Consider the following 22,036-nt stretch of genomic DNA (forward strand, 5'->3'; position numbering starts at 1 on the left):
CAATCTCGGTCCTTCTCCAGGATTTTCTTCTGTGAACACAGAACAGAAGTATTTGTTTAGCACATTTGCTTTCTCCTCATCACTCTCCACATATTTGTTCCCAGCATCTTTTAGCCTAGCAATTCCATTTTTTATCTTCCTCCTTTCACTAATATATCTGAAAAAATTTTTATCTCCCTTTTTTACATTTTTAGCCATTTGTTCTTCCGCCTGTGCCTTCGCCAAACGTATCTCTCTCTTGGCTTCTTTCAGTTTCATCCTGTAGTCTTTTCTGCTCTCCTCAATATATATAAATATATAAATATATTGAAGAGCACGGGTCAAAGCACCGACCTGCGGCACTCCACTCCAGTCCGAGTATTGTCCATTTACCTCAACTCTCTGTTTCCTATCTGCTAACCAGTTTTTTATCCACATGAGTATTTCAACCTCGATTTCATGGCTCGCAATTTTTTGAAGAAGTCATTCATGTGGGACTTTGTTGAATGCCTTCTGAAAATCCAGATATACAATGTCGACCGCTCACCCTTGTCTATCTGTCTGTTTACTCCCTCGAAGAAGTGCAGCAAGTTCGTCAAGCAAGATCTTCCCTTGCTGAAGCTGTGCTGGCTGGTCCTCAGCAGATTGCGTCCGTCAAGGTGATCATTGATGCGGTCCTTTATCAGCACCTCTACCCATCTTTCCTGGTACCGAGATCAGACTCACCGGTCTGTAGTTTCCCAGATCTCCCCTCGAACCTTTCTTGAAGATCGGCGTAACATTCTCCCTTTTGAGTCTTCCAGAATCCTTCCTGATTTGATTAACAGATTGGCCATTAGTTGAAGAAGTTCAGCTATAGTCCCTTTCAGTTCCTTGATAACCCTCGGATGGATGCCATCCGGTCCCAGGGATTTATCATTTTTAAACCTATCAATCTGCCTGCATACATCTTCTAGACTGATTGTTAACCCTGTTAGTTTCCCATCTTCATTTCCTGCGTATCGCCTGTCAGCTTCCAGTATGTTGTGTATATCCTCTTCGGTAAATACAGACACAAAAAATGTGTTCAGTTTGTCGGCTATGGCTTTATCCTCCTTTAGCACTCCCTTTATTCCATGGTCATCCAACGGCCCCACCGCTTCCTTCGTGGGTCATTTCCCCTTAATATATTGAAAGAATGGATTGAAGTTTTTCGCCTCTTTGGCTATTTTTTCCTCGTAGTCTCTTTTGGCCCCTCTTACTGCCTTATGGCACCTGCTTTGATGCTGTTTGTGCTTTTTCCAGTTTTCGTCTGTTGTTGACCTTTTCCATTCCTTAAACAAAGTCTTCTTGTCTCTGATCGCTTCCTTCACCGTTACAGTGAACCACACTGGTTCCTGTTCCTCTTGGATCCCTTGTTGATATGTGGTATACTGTGTTCCCCCGCAAATTTGCGGTCCAGGTCATTTGCGGTATTTTCTGACCGCGAAGGGGAGGCAGGAGAGGGCAGCTGGAGCGCCGGCAAGTGAAGGAAATCACTCGCTGTATGATCTGACCGCCTCTTCCTGTACTAAAGTTGGGCCTCACCAATCAGGAACTGCTTTGACACACAGCTCCTGATTGGTGAGGCCCGACTTTAGTACAGGAAGTACTATGTTTCTATGAAGTGGCAGTCTGAGCATTCAGTGAGTCTCCAGCTGCCCTCTCCTGTCTCCGCTGCCTAAAAACCATATTTGCAGTTTTTTGACATTTGCAGGGGTTCCTGGAACCGAACCCCCGCGAATATCGGGGGAGTACTGTATATAGATTTTGTGCCTCGGTGACTGTGTCCTTAAAAATAGTGCAAGGCTAGGTCTTTCTCCATATGGCATAGAGATTTAGAGAAAAGAACAAGCGAATCCTCTTCAGGGACTGAACGACTCATAATAAGTTGGATAACTTCTGATAAGTAGGCATTTGTGACCTACTGTGAATTCGATGAAGAATTCTTAAGCTGAATCTGGTTTAAAAGCCAGCAGAAAAAAGTCTCTAACATGCTTTTCAACTATGGAAACTAGCTAACAAGTAAAGTTTGCTCTTTTAAAATTTAAAGTGTCTTTATTTTTTTTTTTTCCTTATTATTTTTTATTTTCAAATTTTACATAAAGTGTACAAAATACTAAAATACAATTGATGAATACAGAATATCACTTTTATATCTAATACATCATATTTCTAAATATATTTTTCCCCCTCTCCCTCCCCCCACCCTTCTATTACTTTTCATATATTATTTTTAATTTTCAAATTTTACATAAAATGTACAAAATATTAAAATATAATTGATAAATACACAATATCATTTTTATATCTAATACATCATATTCTAAATATATTTTTATCCCCTCTCCCTCCCCCCACCCTTCTATTACTTTTCATTCATACATTACATATTGTATAACATATTATAACATATTATGTAGAAATTATTTTCATTACCCCCCCTCTATGTGCGTCACAAAAAAGATATTTAAAAGAAGAAAAGAAGAAGAGAAATCCTACTATTTATTCATTGCAGTATTTTGTCAATGGCCCCCATATTTTTATAAATTTAGTATATGTCCCTCTTTGTATTGCTATTGTTCTTTCCATTTTAAATATATGACATATTGTATTCCACCAAAATGTATAATTTAGGTTACTATAATTCTTCCAATTGTTGGTTATATGCTGAATGGCAACCCCTGTCATAATTAATAAAAGCTTGTTATTTTCTGGTGAAATTTGACTTTTTTTTCTCATCATCATTCCAAATAATACTGTATCATATGATATTGCAATATGATTTTCCATCAATTTATTAATTTGTGGCCAAATTGAATTCCAAAAAGTTTTAATGTAGGGACAATGATACAGTAAGTGATCTAATGTCCCTGGTTCCAGATTACAGTGCCAGCATTTATTGGACTTAGAACTGTCTAATTTTTGCAAACGTGTAGGGGTCCAAAAAGCTCTATGTAATAAAAAGAACCAAGTTTGTCTCATAGATGCTGACACTGTACATCTCATTCTCCAAGACCAAATTCGTGGCCATTGAGATGCATTAATTTGATGCTTAATCTCAATGCTCCAAATATCTCTTAGACCATTTTTTGGTTTTTTATTTAAATATCCAGATATTAATTTATACCACAATGCGGCTTGATGTCCTAGGAAGTCTGCTTGAAAACATAAGAACTTTAAACTATATTGATTATTCAATGTTTTCCATTCAGGGAACCCAACCTGAATGGCCTGCTTCAATTGCAACCATTTAAAACTTTGTGTTTTATTAAGACCAAATCTATGTTGCAATTGTGAAAAATCCAGCAGTTTACCTTCTGAAATAACGTCATCCAAAGATCTAATGCCTGCAATAATCCAGTTCTTCCAAAGGATTTGAGCTCCGCCAATTTTGATCTTGGAGTTTATCCATAGAGATTGATTAGTTGATTTGTTTATTGGGATAGGTGTTAATTTACTTATAAATCTCAACGTTTTCCAAGTATCCATTAAAATTTTATTTTCTCTGTATCTTCTAGGCATGTTAATACTTGGAAGGTGAACTAAATTTAGGGGAAACATAAGGCGCCATTCCAAATATAACCAATCTGGTGCATTATCTATAAGTTCTGGGAGGATCCAATACATACCCTGACGTAGAATATAGGCTTGATGGTACCTATAAAAATTTGGAAAATTTACCCCTCCCTCCTTAATTGATTTTTGCAAAGTTACTAAAGCTATTCTAGGTGTTCTACCAAGCCAAAGAAATTTTGTTAAAATGCTATTAAGCTTTTTATAAAAGGACCCCTGAAAATAAATAGGTATCATACTCATTTGGTAGCAAACTACAGGCAAGATCATCATTTTAATAGTTTGAACTCTCCCCCACCAAGAAATATGTAAGGGGTTCCATTGTTCACACAACTCCGTAACTTTTTTTAATACAAATTTTTCATTTTCTTTTACGGTATCTTCAATTGTATTTTTAACTTGAATGCCAAGATATTTAAATCCTTCTTCCTTCCATATGAACGGAAAATCTTTAAATAGTCCTTTTACACAATGAACATTTAATGGTATAATTTCAGATTTATTCCAATTAATTTTATAACCTGAAAATTTACCAAACTTATCAATTAATTCCAATAAAGAAGATAAGGTAGATTCTGGATTTTTCAAATAAAGCAAAATATCATCAGCATAAGCCGAAATTTTATATTCCATATCTGAATATGGAATACCCTGTATCTCCCCCGTTTGCTGTATTGCTAACAATAAGGGTTCTAATATAACATCAAATAACAAAGGAGATAAAGGACAACCCTGTCTAACTCCCCTCCGCAATTGAAATCCATCAGATATCATATTATTAATATTTAATCTTGCAATCGGGAAGCTATACAAAGTTTTTACCATTTGTATAAATCCAGAACCTATACCAAACCATTCTAAAGCTTGATACATAAAATTCCATTCTACCCTATCAAACGCTTTTTCTGCATCCAAGGAAACTGTAAAAGTTGGTTCATCTATTTTTTTTTGATAAATTTAACATATGAAATAATAATCTAGAGTTATTAGAGGAATGTCTTTTAGCAACGAAACCCGTCTGATGCATATCTATAATATGTGGGAGAGCTTTGGCTAATCTCAAAGCCAAAATTTTCGCCAAAAGTTTATTATCCACATTTATTAAAGATATAGGCCTGTAGTTCGAAACCAAAGTAGGATCTTTATTTGGCTTAGGCAGAACAATTATTATTGATTCAGCCATAGTACCTTTAATATCACCTTTTATAAGTTGTGTCTGATATAAATTTAGTAAATATGGGGATAGGACATTTTGAAATGTTTTATAAAATTCTACTGTATAACCATCACCACCTGGAGCGGATCCAACTCTAAGAGATCTCAATGCTGTTTCTAATTCTTTTAATGATATAGGTTCATCTAAACTCCGTTTTATATGATCAGGAACCTTAGGTCCATTAATTAAATCTAAAAAATTTTTACCATCTTTTTGTCTCTCCAAATAAGGCTCAGAAGAATACAGATCTTTATAAAATTTTAGAAATTGTTTTAAAATTATATCTGTTTGATTTGTTATTATACCATTATCATCTTTTATCCCATTAACATTAGTTTTCCTTTTTTTTGCTTTAAGATAATTTGCCAATAATCTTCCCGCCTTATTAGAATTTCCATAATACACTGCTTGTTTGGAAAACAAATCCTTTCTTATCATTTTTGAAGTTAATTCATTATATTTACCTTTTGCTTTCAACAGAGCTTGCAATATCTCATTTTCCCATTTGTTTATCAATTTAGCTTCTAATATTTTGATTTCTTTTTCTAATTCTATATATTGCATTTTATTCTGTTTCCTAATAAAAGCTGAATATGATATAATATTACCCCTCATAGTTGCTTTAAATGCATCCCATACATTCTCAATAGATGTATCCTCCACTAAATTCATTTGAAAGAAATCATTAATTTGTGTTTTAAAATTTTCCAAAAATTTATCATCCACAAGCAGTGCATTATCAAATCTCCAAAGAGGTCTACCCTTTTCCAATTTATCCAATTGTAATTCTATCCATATTCCTGCATGATCCGAAATAATAATAGGATCTATGGAAGCTTTAATCACCTGTTGCACTTCATTTGTTGAAACAAAAATATAATCTATTCTTGAAAATGATTTATGAACCTGTGAACAAAATGAAAACTCCTGATCATTAAAATGAAGAATACGCCATATATCCTTCAAATCGCATGATTGAGCCAGATTATCTAAACCTAAAGATTTTATACTTTTACTTGGTTTTTTATCCAATAATGGATCCATTACAGCATTAAAATCTCCAGCCACCACTAAATTAGAAGTAGCCAGTGGTAACAACATATTCTGTAATTTTTTAAAAAATTCTGATTGATTCGAATTAGGGGCATATATATTAAACAACGTCAGGGCATTATTTCCCATACCTATATCAACATGTATCCATCTTCCATGTGGGTCTGAATTTATTACCTTAATCTTGGCCATACATTTTTTATTTATAAGAATTGCTACCCCTGCTTTTTTACCCTCTGCTGGAGCAAAAAAACATTCTTTTACCCACCCACCCGTTAATTTCTGTGATTCTTTTGTATTAAGATGAGTCTCCTGCAGACAGTAAATATCCGCATTTTGCTTTTTTAAAAATGCTAATACCTTTTTTCTTTTGATTACATGATTCAGGCCATTGACATTAATAGAGTATATCTTAAAAGACATTATATATTTTAAAGCTTATCAGTATAATCTTCTTCCCCTCTTCTTTCATATTTAGAATCCAAAAAATGTTTTCTATGACACACATATTTACCCTTGAAGTATCCAATCCCTTATTTATTTTTTCCTTAATCATTCTAGTAAATACCCTCTTTTTCCCTCCCTTTCCCACCCAATATAATGACTGCTTAAGGATACACATTGGAACTGCAACCCGAACATTCTCCTCCCCTCTAGGCAACCAATATTCAATCAACATCCCCTTCTATCTATCTATATTAACCTTTAATATCTTTAGTCATTTTTTACTTCTAACATTTCATTAATGTATCTTTATCCATTTATCAATTTTTAATTTATATTTCCCTAGTATTATAATTTACATCATAAAATTTTATCTTAAACATATATTTAATATGGTATTAATATTTTTTCTATATCTTATTCTTTCTCTCTTTATATTTTTATTGTCTTTTCTTTAGATCATATTTTTCTTTCTTCAGTATTTCAATATCTCATACTTTTATAATTTTTCATAATGTCATCATAACCAATCTTAATGTTTTATGTTAAAATGTCATAGGTTCTGATTTAGAAAGAAAGGCTTTTAGTTTTTCTGGATCCTCGAAATACAAGGATTTATCTCCAGATGATACTCTCATTTTTGCCGGATAATATAATCCATATTTATATCCTTTTTCTTTTAATTGTGGTCTCATGTCTAATAGTCTCTTTCTTTTATTTGCTGTGTTTTTAGCAAAGTCCGGCAAAAACCATATTCTGGATCCTTTATAATTTAGATTTTTGTCTTTCTTGGCAGCATTTAATATTTCTAATGCTTGTTGGTATCTAAGCATTTTGAATATTAGTGGTCTTGGCCTGCCTTGATTTTTAACTGGGATCCTATGCGCCCTTTCTATTTCTAGTGGTTGTTTTAAATCCAGTTGTAATATTTTTGGAATTAAGTTTTCTAGAAAATGTATAGCATTTTTTCCTTCTAAATTTTCTTGTATTCCAAAAAGTTTAATATTTTTCTTTCTTCCTCGATTCTCATAGTCTTCCAGTTGATCTTTCAATTTATTCAATTCCAGACTGTCGTTTTTGCATCTGTTTGCTTCACTTTCTATGACCTCCATTTTAGATTCTAATACAGTTGTTCTTTTATTATTAACTTCCATTTGTCTGTGGATGTTCAATATTTCTTCCTTCATTTCAGACATATTGGTTACAGTTTCCTTAAGCATTTGTTTAATTTGTCTTAGTTCTTCCATAACTTCTGCTTTACTCAATATGTCAGGTTCTTCAGCAGGAAGTGGGATCTTGCTTGGTGTTATTTGATCCTGCTTTTGTCTTTTTGCTGACATACCAGCCTCATTTTTGTTTTGTCTGGTACTTGCCATGTTATTGTTTTTCTTTTTCTTGGATTTTACTTTCTTTACAGTTGTTAGGAGACACAAAAATCTCTTTCAGTCACAATTCCCAGTAGTCTGTCTTTGATATCTTACTATACCAGCTTAAAAGGAAAAAAAACGGTGAGGAAATATCAAATTCCACTAGCTCTCCTATCTTAGGTTTTGTTTCAGTTTTGGCAGGACCAAATTCTCTTCACAGTGATTTTCCAAATCTTGTATTCATTCAACACTATTAGCAACCTGTTCTTGTTGTTGCGTTGCTCTAGCACTGAGAAGACGGCAAATCTTTGTCAGTCACACCATCAACAACTTATCCAAAGATAATAACCGATAATAGAGAAAATAATCCTTTTTTTTTTTTTTTCTCTCAGGATTTTGTTCTAACTTTGGCAGCAGGAATTTTATCAACAGTTTTTTCTTTCTTTTTCTTCCTCTCCTGTCAGTTATATCCCCCAATGCCGCACTGAGAGAAAAAAACCAAAGTCCAAATGGGGAAACTCTTCTCTTTCTCTCTCTGTCTTCGGGTAGTTCAATGCCTTCAAGCTCCTTCAAATTCGTCTGTCACCTATCCCTCAGCACCGCATCACTCCGGCACAGAGAAAAATGGCTCTCCCTCTCCCTGACTCCTTCACTCTCAGGTTTTATTTCAGTCTCGGCGGAGGAAGGCAATATCTGTCACAACTTTAGTTTCTAAGGAAATCGGCTACAGGGGGGCAAATTCACAATTCACTGCAGCCTGTCCTCAATCTCCTACCGTCCCAGTAAAAGAGAGAAAAAGTCGCCGATTCTTTGCCCTCAGGTTCTCAGTTCAGCGCTGGCAGGAGAGGACAGCTTCAAAACCGCCACAGCTCTAAAAATCAGTTGATAACGGTTTCACACCAAGATCGATCCCTCTCCAATTCCCTTCACTGCCATTCTCCTTCTCTCAATGCCCTTCTTCTAGTCAATATGAAGTTGGTTTCATTTACTCTGTGAGTAATTTGCTTACCTATATCTCACCGTTTAGTAAAGAAAAATCTATAAACATTCAGTAACTTGCCGTGAAAAAAAAAAAACTGTCAAAAGGGAAACAGACCTTTTCCTTCAGGGCTTTATTTCAGTCTCGGCAGCACTTTTTTTTTCCGGTGATCTTAAGTTTCTTTTATTTTTTTCCCCGTCTGCTCACGATATCGTTTCGTTCCAGCACAGAGGAGAAAGGCGCTTTTTTGATTCCTTCCCTCAGGCTTTGCTTCAATTTCGGCGGATGAAGGAAATATTGATCTGTCACAAGTTTATTATTAACAGGTAATTATTTTCATTGAAAATCGGCAAGAAGAGGATATATTTTTTAATAATCTTTGCCTAGTTGAAGAGGAGCGTCGCGATCACACGTCCATTTGTGTTCGCGTTAAGCCACGCCCCCCTTTAAAGTGTCTTTATAAAGGAATCTACAATTTATCATTTAATATCCCTGCCCATAGCCAACTATTACCCACTTACCCAGAGAAATGTTCTCCTCTCTGGGACTTTTTCTTCTCTGTCTAGGTTTGATTCTTAGAGGACTGAAGCTAACATAGTAATCAGATTGCCCTGGTGACCTTAAAAACTATTCTACCTTCCTCACAGACTCTTAATTCAGGTCAGAAGCACTGCGTCCTGCTCCTTATGGCAAAGAAGAGATACTAACTTTTTGTCTAAACAGAAAGTTTGAGCTTTTCTCCTAACTTTAATGCTTTAGCCTGTTACAATTGAGTTTCTACCTCTGCTAAGACAAATCACAAGTTTATCTTTATTCAATATACTGCTATGCTATAGGGAAGATGGCATCAGAGCAGTTTAAAAGTATCAATAGCAAGAAAAGAAATAGAAATCAAATAGTAAAGTAGAAGGAAGTCCAAACAGCCATGAGGCTCAAGCCGAGTTACAGTAAAACAAATAATATTTTATGAAAGGTAGGAAGGTTCCTGCTCACTATAGAGATAAGGAGAAAGCACTATTCAAGCTATCCTGGGTGTCTCTTGGCTCAGCAGCAATTCTTACAAGTCTCTGGCCTGCTCCCTGGGTCTAAGGTTACCAGTGCAGTCTCTAGGCCTGCAGCTGACTGGGTCAAAGTGAACTCGGTTGTATTTCTCAGCTTCAGGGTGGAGGCATTTAGATTAGGTCTTGCTGCTTCCCTCTGGGCCGGCCTTTTATACTTCCTCGGCCATGCCTCCTGTATGGGACTAGGTTCTTAAGGTGAGGGAGTATTCTTCAAGAGAAGTGGCAACATCCTATATAAAGAACCAGTAATATCCAAAGTGTTCTAAAGCACGGCAGGCACAGAGAAGAACGCTTTAAAATTGCATACTACGTATTCATGAAAGCATACACGAGGTAGAACTTCTAGTGAACGTGTGTGAAATCCTGCTCTGAAGGCCAAACCTCCATCAACCTAGACTGCAGGTTACAGAGAAATCATTCCCATTCCCTTACTCTGCTGTCTACAGACATCTCAACCCAAGAGTGATACCGGAACTGTCCTAAACAAGGAATTAAGAGACATTCCAGCTTTCACTGTCCTGCCCTCAGGAATCAAGAGTCAAAGTGATTAAACAGGCAGCAGAGGCTCAGCTAAATCACCTGGGTTCGGCAGCATATTCAGCACTGTCTGTCTCAGTTAAACCCGACTATTACTTAAATGCTTAAATCAGCTGGTTAAATAGGATCACAGAACCAGCTGTCCTATGTTTGACTGGTCTAACTTAACCAGTTAAGGCTGAATATTGGCACTCCATGTACATGGGTATTCCATGCCAGTGTCTGGCCATAACCAAGCACCAAATGACAGTAATGTGCAAAGTAAATACAAAATGCAGTTCTCCCAACCATTTGATGTAGTTAGGAGAAATTCTTTCTCCATCTTAGGACTTACCATTGCCTCCTTTCTCCAATTCACTGCTGTTGATCACAGACGTATCCACGCAGAGAGGGGCCTGGAGCAGTCTGGCTTCCATGACAACATCACAGAGGGCATGGCGCACCGCACTGCGCAGCCTCTCGGACAGCTGCAGCGGGCTCACATTTCCTTTCTCCCAGATATCAAAACGTAGCAATGTACTTGAAGCTGTAGGAGGAAACGAAAAGGGTCAAGAGGAAGGAGACCAACTGACCTAATGTACATGATTGAAAAATACACCCATTATTCTCCAATGTGCTAGTTACTGGGTCATATCAGCAAGGGTTAAAGTGCACAGAAACACTTCAGTGAATCTAGTCCCGAGACTGATCTGAATTTATTGGGTTTAACATGTGATGGGGGAGGGAAGAAAATTAGGGTCAAAGAGTATAGAAGACAACTGGAAATGAAGTGCAGAAGCCAAGAAAGCAAAGGAGATTAGGATAGCAGGAAAAAAGAGTGAAAAAAAGGAGAGGACAGGTGATTATGAGAAGGAAAAACCAATGCTGGGTGTGGGCTTGTCCCATAGAGAAACCTAAAAAAAGACATCATTACAAGCTAAAAGAAGAATCAAACAAGGGAGAGAGGAGAGACGGAGTGAGAAAGTCAGGGGAGATGGAGAAGCAAAAAGAGAGAAACGGAAACAATAAGAGCGGCTAAGAAAGCAGATAGGGAGGAAATAAGATGAGCCAGCTTGTAGGAAGAAGGTAGATATATAACAGATATACAAAAAGGAGAAACACATGAACAAGATGCAGAAAAAACAGAAGAAATTAAAGGAAGGGAAGGAGATGGGAAGGGAGAGAAAAGGAAACCTATAGAATGCCATCTGAAGAAAGGAAGACTAAGAGAAGGGGAGATTTGGGAAGGAATCAAAGATCAGGAGACACTTACCTGGCTGAGCTCCCGGCACAAATTTCTTCACTGTGGTTAAACTTTCAAACTCAGCAGCATGCAGGAGATCTGTAGAAGGCTGGAAACTTGACCTGAAGGGGTTTTGATATTCACAGCCTATTGTTATAGGGCTTCCATGCTCATCCAGAAATGAGACTGCTATACAGGCAATCCCTGAAAAATAGGAAACAACTTGAGAGAATCATCTTGCACCAGATAACTGCAACCAGAAGAGGTATCCAAGCCCTTCAAGACTTTGGTTTCTCCTGTTTTGGCTGAAGTGACTTTGCAACTGATAATGGGTGCACTGAAGAGTCCATGGTGCTGTACTAAGTTGGGCCGGATCATCAACCGAAGTCGTGAGAGCGCTGTGCTACTCTTCAACCTCAGAGAGTGGAGGGAGGGATGGGCTGGGTTTCTTTTTTGATGACTCTTTTGCGTGAGGTTTCTTTATGTACTTTGTAAGGGTGGCTTTGGTACATTTGTACTTTTGTTTATGGTTGCTTATGTGTCAATAAAAATTTGTTACAAAAAGAGAGAGAGAAAGAGACAGACTCATCATTTTTGACAGCTGTGAATCTTGGCCAGGTTTATAAGGACCACAGATAAAACCTAAGTAGAACTGTCTTTCCAAACAGAAACTAATCATAAGACAAAGTGTTTGTAACCTAGAACTATGCTTCCCTGAAAATGATGACTGTAGACCATCAAGCCCGGTAGATGTATGAAGCAGAAAAGCATTAATAGCTGTTTTAATTTATTTTTCTATCACAGTGTTCCTGAAGACAAACATGAATAGGGATGGAGGAGTGGTAGACCCTGATCAATGATCAATTTTCAGAGGGTTGTGTTCGTGAGGAGCTAGCTAAAATAAAGGTAGACAAAGCAATGGGACCGGATGGTGTACATCCGAGAGTGCTGAAGGAACTTAGGGAAGTTCTGGCAGCTCCACTGACTAACCTTTTCAATGAGTCTCTAGAGTCAGGAGTGATACCGGAGGATTGGAGAAGGGCAGATGTGGTCCCTCTCCACAAAAGTGGAAGTAAGGAAGAAGTAGGAAATCGCAGGCCAGTAAGTCTGGCTTCTGTGGTAAGCAAATTAATGGAAATGGTGAAGTTTCTGGAATCCTGTGGATTACAGGACCGGAGGCAACATGGATTCACTAGAGGTAGGTCTTGTCAGACAATTCTGATCAATTTCTTTGACTGGGTGACCAGAGAACTGGTTAGCTAGAAGGATGCTATGGTAAATAGGGAGCCTATGAGCATCGAGTGCAGCGCAGGGCATTCAGCACAGCTCCCTGCGCTAAAAACCGCTATTGCGGTTTAGTAAAAAGGGAGGGGGTATATTTGTCTATTTTTGTATAGTTGTTTCTGAGGTGACATTGCATAAAATCATTTGCCTTGACCTCTTTGAAAACCCATGGAATATAAATGATAATTCACATTTTCTCTGCGTACAGTATGAAAAAGGAGGTATTGATGCCCCTGTATAAGACTCTGGTGAGACCTCATTTAGAATATTGTGTACAATTCTGCAGGCCGCACCTTCAAAAAGATATAAAAAGGATGGAGTTGGTCTAGAGGAAGGCCACTAAAATGGTGTGTGGTCTTCATCATAAGGCATATGGGGACAGACTTAAAGATCTCAATCTGTATACTTTGGAGGAAAGGCGGGAGAGGGGAGATTTGATAGAGACAATTAAATACCTACATGATGTAAATGTGCATGAGTTGATTCTCTTAAATTTGAAAGGACGCTCTGGAATGAAAGGGCATAGGATGAAGTTAAGAGGTGATAGGCTCAGGAGTAATCTAAGGAAATACTTTTTTACAGAAAGGATGGTAGATGTGTGAAACAGTCTTCCGGAAGAGGTGGTGGAGACAGAGACTGTGTCTGAATTCAAGAAAGCCTGGGATAGCACATGAGATCTCTTAGGGAGAGGAGGGGATAGTGGATGCTGTGGATGGGCAGGCTGCATGGGCCGTTAGGGCTTTATCTGTTGTCCTGTTTCTATTCATTTTAGAATGTTTTCTAAAATACTTTTCTTACTGTAGATCAGGGATGCCCACACTTTTTGGGCTTGCGAGCTACTTTTAAAATGACCAAGTCAAAATGATCTACCAACAATAAAATAAAAAAACACAAAGCACACTGTACATAGAGAAAATGTGAATTATCATTTATATTCCGCGGGTTTTCAAAGAGGTCAAGGCAGATGATTTTATGCAATGTCACCTCAGAAACAACTATACAAAAATAGACAAATATACCCCCTCCCTTTTTACTAAACCGCAATAGCGGTTTTTAGCGCAGGGAGCTGCGCTGAATGCCCTGCGCTGCACTCGATGCTCATAGGCTCCCTGCGCTAAAAAATGCTATTGCATTTTAGTAAAAGGGGGCCATAGTGCAAAATATAGACAGCAGATATAAATTCTCAAAACGGACACATTTTGATCACTAAATTGAAGATAAAATCATTTTTCCTACCTTTGTTGTCTGGTAATTTCATGAGTCTCTGGTTGCACTTTATTCTTCTGACTGTGCATCCAATATTTCTTCCCTTCTTTCAGCCTGCTGTATGCATCCAGACCTCATTCCCTGCGCCAACTTTTTCTTCCTCTCTCCCTGCCCCCTCCCCTGTCTTTCTTTCTCTCTCCATGCCCCCTTTCTTTCTGTCTTCCTGTCCCCCCTTTCTTTCTTTTTCTCTTTCTGTCTCCATGCTCCCCCTTCTTTCTGTCTCCCTGCCTGCTCCCAAGCCACTGCCGCCGCCATCAGGGAACAGGCTCCAAACCACCACCGCTGCCATCGGGGAACAGGCCTCCAAACCACCACCGCCTCAAGCTCCCCCTGCTTTCCGACTCAGAAGCGCCGAGCCGACCAACTTCCCCCACCCGACGTCATTTCTGAAGTCGGAGAGGAAGTTCCAGGCCAGCCAGGCAGCGATTGGCTGTCCCGGAACTTCCTCTCCAACGTCAGAATTGACGTCGGGTGGGGGAAGTTGGTCAGCTCGGCGCTTCTGAGTCGGGAAGCAAGTAGAATGCGAAGGCAACGCGATCGACTCGCGTTGCCTTTGCAATCTACCAGTGGATCATGATCGACCTTTTGGGCACTCCTATTGTAGATGTTTCAACCTGCACATTTCTATTTCTGTCTTGGTTCAATCAATCATCTTATCAAGGCTGGATTATTGCAATTCAATATATTTGGGTCTTTCAAAGGTTAGTCTTCAGAGACTTCAGTTGATACAAAATACTGCTGCTAAGCTTATTTTTGGTAAAAGTAAATTTGATCATGTAACTCCTTTGCTTAAGGAATTACATTGGCTTTCTGTGCATCTGCCATGTATGACCTCTTTACTGTCAAGAACATGCTGGGCCCAACAAAAACATGCTTGAGCCACGAGCCCGCCACACATCGCCGCCTGGACCAACAGAGCTGTCACATCAAAATTCTGTTTAAGGCTGCAGCGCCCTCAACAGGCATGGTATGCCTCTTAAAAATGGCCGAGACCACCGCGTCCACCATGGGTGACTTCAAAGTGTCCCTATCCCCCTCAGGAATGGGATACAGGCGGGCCATGGAGCGTGCAAAATGAAAAGGAGCTTCCAGCACTTGCCACTGAGTGAGCATAACATTCCGAATATCCTGATGCATAGGAAAAGAGCGGGAAGCAGAGTGAATCCCCTTGAGCAAGGGGTCCACCGTACAAGGGGGCTCCGACATGGGGTCTTCAAAGTGCAAAACCGAGGAGACCTGCAAAATTAACTCATGAAGCTCTTCCCGCTGAAAAATGCGCACCACAGACACATCTTTGTCAGCAGGGGGGTGCTCGAACCCCTCGCTGGCAGAATCTGACCCTCCAAGAGGATCCTGGAATTCTCCCCAAGGGTCCAGGTCCTCATCAATCACATCGTGCTCCTCTGAGAAAAAATCTTCATCCCAAGAGACCCTAGGGCGTTGGGATGAGAGAGAGGAGGGCAAAACCGCCGCTGTGTAGGGCTGCGCCGGGGAACACATCAAGGGAAACACTCCCCCCACACCCCTCCCGGAGTTGACACGGAACCTCCTGCTGCCAGCACATAAGCTTTACAAAGTGCCATAAAAAAATCTGGGGGGGAACCTCCCGGCGACCCCAAGGGACTACCTTCCACAACAGGGGACCCTGCCATACCTTGCCTCTGTATATCCAGAACAGGGGGAAGGTCACCTGAGGTCACTGAGATGAAGGAAGAGGTTCCCACCGAAATTGGACCCGAAACCGCCAAAATTGGAGCTCCTGCAGCCTGATGCGCCTGAAAAGCCTGGGACTTTCCTGACGCTGAGGCCGAGGAACCGACCAACGTGAAAAGGGAATCCTCAGCTGTTCTGGCGGTAAGGGAATCCTTTTCTCCCTGACTGTCGGCTGCTGGGGAACCCTACCTGTGGGTGTCGGGGGAAGCCCGGGCTTCCCTGCGATTCAAATCTGACTTGCGAGGTACCTTTGGCGGGGTGCCCTGGCTGCCGGTATCTGCTGCCGACGAGGCTTCCCCACCACTCCGGCCTACACAACGCTTCCACAGGCCAGCAGCGAGTACCTCACGTCTGGAGCACAATGAGCACTTTTTCCCTTTAAAAGTGCTCATCGTGCTAAAAGCATCCTAGCTGCAAAGAAAGTGCCGGTTAGATGAGAAAAAAACAGGAAAAAGGCAGTTATAATGGGAAATGAGTCCTTTAGACCGGCACACCTCAGGATTTTTTTTCTTTATTTACAGAGCAGACTCCACAGCTCTTAAGCTGGAGGACTGACCAACCAGAGGGGGCCAGGCTGCCGGCTGAGGCTCCTCTACAAAAATATGGGGAGGTGGAGGAAGATTGGGGAGGGACCAGCCGGGTTAGACCCACCGGGTTTAACACCCCCGAGGTCTGACGGACTCCCAAACAGGACCCACCCAAGCTCTATCCGGCACAAAAGGGGAACCAGCAGTCCAAACACAAAAATCCAACAGGGCTAAGAGGGGAGCCAAAATTAGCCTACCACTCTGCCACCGGAGGCTGAGGAAGACTGGATTAATAGAGGGGATGCTATCCTGATATACAAGTTTGATCTCGGTCTCCACCTGCTGGTAGCAGTGAGGTATAATACTCATCCGTAAGGAACTATACCGGTCTATCAAGCGATACAGAATACTGTCTTCTTGAGAGCAGTAATTTTCTGGTGACCTGAATACATGTGATTGCAGCGCACTTGCTTCTAGCCTTTCTTGATGAAAATGTATGCCTGCAGAATACAAGGGTAACAATTCTGGACTATTCATTAGAAATTCAAGATCTGGCTTTTAAACATAGTGTGTGGGGAGAGTTGAGAAGAGGGGGAGGATGCATGAATAGGGGATAGGTTTTCATTTGGGCTTTTATTCTGTTAAATATTTAAATTACATTTTTTGTGTTTATATTTATATAAGTCACTTTACACACAGATGTAATAAAGAGAAACACTAGGCACAAAATCAAGAGTAAACCAAATTCACCTAGTTCTTAAATAAGAGGCAATACATTTCTTTATCTTAGGCGCCATATACCTTTTCCACCAGTGCCTTGTCCTCCGGGCTTGTTGTACAAGAAAATATCTAGGTCAGGAACGCCACTGTGGGGATGGAAACAATGCTGTGGGAGGGGGAGAGACACACAGAGATTACAAATAAATTAGATTGTCAATAGATAATCAGAGATCTCATCAATTACACACAGAATTGGGACTCACTTTAATCATGCTCGAACAAATCCTCCACTTCCCCCTGTCCGTGAGATAATTGACTAACAGACACGATGAATTATGAGTCTTTACACATGGAGGTGGGAAAATGATCTTGAATTTTATTTCCCCAAATTCCAACTTTTAAATGAAATGATTTCACTAATTATTATCCATACAATTAGTAACAAAAATAATGGAGAGAAGTTTTGGAGAACACAATTCGCAATTAGGATTCAGAAGTGGTTTTGAGTGCATTAGTTGTCTGAATCTGGTTCTTCTTATTGGCTGATTGTGGCCCATGTTTGTATAGGAGAGGTGCCTTGAGAAAGAATCAGTTAGTTAGGAAACTCTTCAATCAATCAAGGTCAAATGGCAACCGTTATGTCCTCCACGGAATCAAACAGATTTCCATCCTTTACACAATTTGTATCCCTTTCACTAACACTCTGCAGAACATGCCATCCTTTATTAAATGTGATTTAGACCCTTTAGGATCGCATGTCAATCATGTGCTGGCGCTGTTTAGGAAATCGCACCTCTTGGAAATGTAGGTGGTGGGATTCCAGCACCTTGAAATTTTTTCACTTAACTTAGGCGCCTAGCGGCACTGTTTAGAGAATATGGTCCAAATTGAATAGTGAAAAGCCAATTTTTGATATCAAGGAATCCCTTTAACTTGCAACAATCTGATTATCAATGATGCTACATTTATGTTAGAATTCTTGAAAAGTACAGGCAGTTATAAGATTTGATTATGATCATGATTCTTTTAGGCTTGTGGTCCAATCAATGATATTGACCCCTACTGATCACTACAACATCATCCATATAGATTCTCTTATTAATATGGCAGCAGTCTTCGAGATTTGATAGAGTCGCTCTGCTACTTTTGAATTTACTTTGGCTTCCAGTCAAAGTCCAGAACATTTTTGTTCCTTAACGGGTAGGTTCCTGGCTAAGGGCTCCTTTTACTAAGGTGCGTTGGGCTTTAACGCGTGGAATAGCGCGCCTTAGTAAAAGGAGCCCTAAATGTCTGATCTCGTTAGTTTACCACTTAGGAATTATGATTCCTTGGGAAGATCTTTTTCTATTTTTACATAGTTTAGAAAACAGTTTTTCAGGATTAGTTCTCTATTAATCCCCAGTCTTGTGGAACTCGCTGCCCTCTGCTATAAAGAAAATAACAAGGTCCAAACAAATTAGGAAGTCATTAAAACCACATCATTGCTAGGAATACCCAGTCTACTGAGAACGTGAGGATATTTGTTACATGAAACTCCTTATAGTATTTTCCATGAATAAAGTTGCTGCCAAACAGAAAAAGGATCTATATTGGTTGAAAATGCTGAGAACGGTCTATAGATACTACAAGGCCATTCTCTACTCATTCTCCTGCTCTACCAAAGCAATTGGAGACACATTTTTCTTTGAAAACCATAACAGATTCTAAATGTGAAACCAAAGTTACTCTGCCCCAAAAAACAAGCAACATCACTTGCTGGAAAGATGTAAAAGATGAGATGAGACAATGGACCAGATAATCAGTCTTCATGACGATAATTGATCATCACTACAAAGCAAATGTGTTTCTAGACTGATCATCTAATCTTCATGCTCCCTGTGATTTACAGGACCCAATAAGATCAACTGCCAGTAACCATTACAGCAAAGTCTGCCAATCTGGCTTTTGAAACTATGACAGTTATATTGATCATCACCAACCACATCCTGATTGATATTTTATTTATTTTTAAAAACGTATATCCTACCAAAGAAACACTAAACAACTTACATAAAAACATACATAATAAATATTTAAAATATACAAACTACAATCTCCTGGGCTCTTTCGTAAACAAAGAAGCAATTAGGAGGGAAGAAATACTCTGCAGAATAGCACTCGGTCACTCTTCAATGAAGGCTCTTGACAAAGTATTCAAAGGCAAAGAGATAACGCTCCAAAGATCAGACTTGTTCAACCACTCATTTTGCCAGTGGTCAGTTACGGAAACAAGATAGAAAGAAGATTGACTCATTTGAGCTTTGATGCTGGACGAGGATTTTAGGCTTGCCTTGGACCGCCAGAAGAACTAATCGATTCTGGAACAGATCAAACTGGCTATGTTACTCAAAGCCCAATGAAGAAGTTACAACCGTCTTATTTTGGTCACACTGTCAGAAGAGAAAGATAATTGGAGAAGGACATAACATAAGAATTTTAATGCTAAGAAAAGCAAGGTCATGTGTTTGGGCTGCAAAAACCTTATCCAGTGTCAAACGTGACAATAGATGGAGCCCCCACAAGGTAACCCCCAACCCCTCATAATGCTATATGAGATACCCAAAACCTGGAGAATAGTGAATGAAAAGAAGGTTTTTTACAACCTCAACAAAGAAGAGAGGATAGCAAGTAATTCTCTCAAAAATGACACCAGTAGTATTCTAAAACTGGCTGACAAAGTTGGTGGTACAGTAATTATGAACACAGATGATTACGTAAAGTAGTAAACATACAAGTAACGGACAGAACTTTTTATGGGCAACTTAATAAGGACCCAACAATAGAATTAAAGAAGGAAATAGACTCATTATTGAAGGCAGCCTTACATGGTGACTATCATTAAGAAAGAATTTGAATTCGTGAAAGTAAACCACCTTAAGATTCATATGTTCTACATATTAACTAAAATCCATTAAGTCCCGGTACTGTACCTCTGGACAGACCCACTGTGTCAGGTATCGTATCTATATCAGAACCATTGTCCAATCTCATTGATGAGTTCCTCAAGGACAATTTTAATAAAAGCGCTTGGAAGACACAATGAAAGAGAATGAAAAATCTATATTGCAGAAGGTAACAGAAATGTGCGAGCAATAGAATCCACTACATTTGTCTTGGTGGGGGAGAGTTCAAACTATTAAAATGATGATATTGCCTGTGGTTTGTTATCAGATGGGAATGTTACCAGTTTTTTGTAAGGGGTCCTTTTATAAAAAGTTAAACAGTATTCTTACAAAATTTGTTTGGCTGGTCAAAACTCCTAGAATTGCTTTAGTATCTTTACAAAACCAATTATGGAGAGTGGGGTAAATTTTCCCAATTTTTATAGGTATCATCAAGCCTATATTTTGCGCCAGGGTATGTATTGGGTCCTCCCAGAGCTCATTGATAATACCCCAAACTGGTTGTGGTTGGAGTGGCGACTCATGTTCCCTTTACGTTTATGTCATGTGCTTAGTATTAAAATGCCTAGATTGTATAAAGAAAACAGAATATTTATGGATACATGGAAAACTCTGCGGTATGTTAGTAATTTAACATCTATTCCAATCTATAAATCAACAAATCAAACTATATGGTTAAACTCCAAGATTAAAATTGGCGGATTTAAGGTCATCTGGAAGCATTGGATGATAGCAGGTATACGGATTTTGGGCGATGTTATTTCAAATGGTAAACTGCTTGAGTTTTCACAGTTGCAACATAAATATGGTCTTAATAAATCACAAAGCTTTAGATGGTTGCAACTGAAGCAGGCTATTCAGGAGGGGTTCCCTGAATGGAAAACTCTCAATAATCAGTATAGTCTGGAGTTCTTATGCTTTCAGGTGGACTTCTTGGGTCACCAGGCCGCACAGTGGTATAAATTGATAAATGGATTTATAAATAAAAAAACTAAAAATGGACTTAAGGACATCTGAAGCATTGAGATAAAGCATCAAATTACTTCGTCTCAATAGCCACGAATTTGGTCTTGGAGAATAAGATCTACAGTGTCTGCATCTATGAGACAAACTTGGTTTTTTCTTTTGCATAGAGCATTTTGGACCCCAGTTAGATTACAAAAGCTAGATAGCTCTGAGTTTAATAGATGCTGGCATTGTAATCTGGAAGCAGGGACTTTAGATCATTTAATATTCTATTGTCCCTGTGTCATGGTCTTTTGGAAATCAATTTGGTCTCAAATTAATCGTTTACTAGAAAACCATGTAGCATTATCATATGATATAATTATGTTCGGTATGTCAATGAGAACAAAAAGTCAAATTTCATCAAGCAATAATAAACTTTTATTGATTATGACAGGAGCCAGGATCCAAGATGTAAGCGCCTGCCTAGACAGACTCATTAAGCCCCATGACCACTTCCCCATGCTTCTCATCCACGTCGGAACGAACGACACTGCCAGGAACACCCCGGAGAACATACCTGATGACTTTGGAGCCCTGGGTGAGAAGCTGAGGAGGATGGAAGCGCAGGTGGTCTTTGTAAGGTTTGTTAGTGGCCCCCACAATATATGGTTTGTGGGGTCACTTGAGAGGCACCCTTACAAACGCCAGATCCCAGGTTCAGTTCCCTCACTGAACATTCACCAGGAAGTAGAATCAAAAAGGCGCAGCCAGAGGTGATTGCATAAAGAATATATTATAGAAATAGGCTTACAGAAAAGCAATATTTATAAGCATTACAATTAATGAGAGAGCAACATAGTTTCCCTGCCTTACAGAGTTCAGAGGAAAAGAGAGACATAGAAGTCTGAAGTTCTAGGGAAAGGCAGAGAGAGAGAAAAGGGGGATGGGGTGATGGTCCAAGCTTCGTGTTCCATAGATAAAGAGAAGGATAGACAGAGAAAGAGAGAGCTCAAGAGATAGAAGAGAGGACCAGAGTGCCAAGAGCCAAGAGAAGAGAGGGGGGTGATGCTGCGAGGGGGCTTTTAAAGCTTGGAATCTTATTCTGAATATAGAAACTATTGAGCTTCAATAGAAGTTAAATCTCCCCTTCCTTAGTAAACTTGTGCTAGACAGCCGAAGAATAG

At 39.3% G+C, this 22,036-nt stretch overlaps 1 protein-coding gene across 4 annotated transcripts in view; it reads right to left on the reverse strand.

Annotated features, from left to right (window-relative positions):
- SZT2 (SZT2 subunit of KICSTOR complex) overlaps nt 1-22,036 on the reverse strand; it is a 523,775-nt gene that overhangs the window by 153,231 nt on the left and 348,508 nt on the right. For all 4 annotated transcript variants that reach the window (XM_033916162.1, XM_033916160.1, XM_033916161.1 and 1 more), the window contains 3 exons: nt 17,044-17,128; nt 11,483-11,656; nt 10,565-10,756 (listed from right to left, as the gene is read on the reverse strand). In XM_033916162.1, the coding sequence (XP_033772053.1) occupies nt 10,565-10,756; nt 11,483-11,656; nt 17,044-17,128 (451 nt within the window). The remainder of the gene's footprint in view (nt 1-10,564; nt 10,757-11,482; nt 11,657-17,043; nt 17,129-22,036) is intronic.

This window comes from Geotrypetes seraphini, chromosome 12 (assembly GCF_902459505.1).
Source record: "Geotrypetes seraphini chromosome 12, aGeoSer1.1, whole genome shotgun sequence".
Lineage (NCBI taxonomy): Eukaryota > Metazoa > Chordata > Amphibia > Gymnophiona > Dermophiidae > Geotrypetes > Geotrypetes seraphini.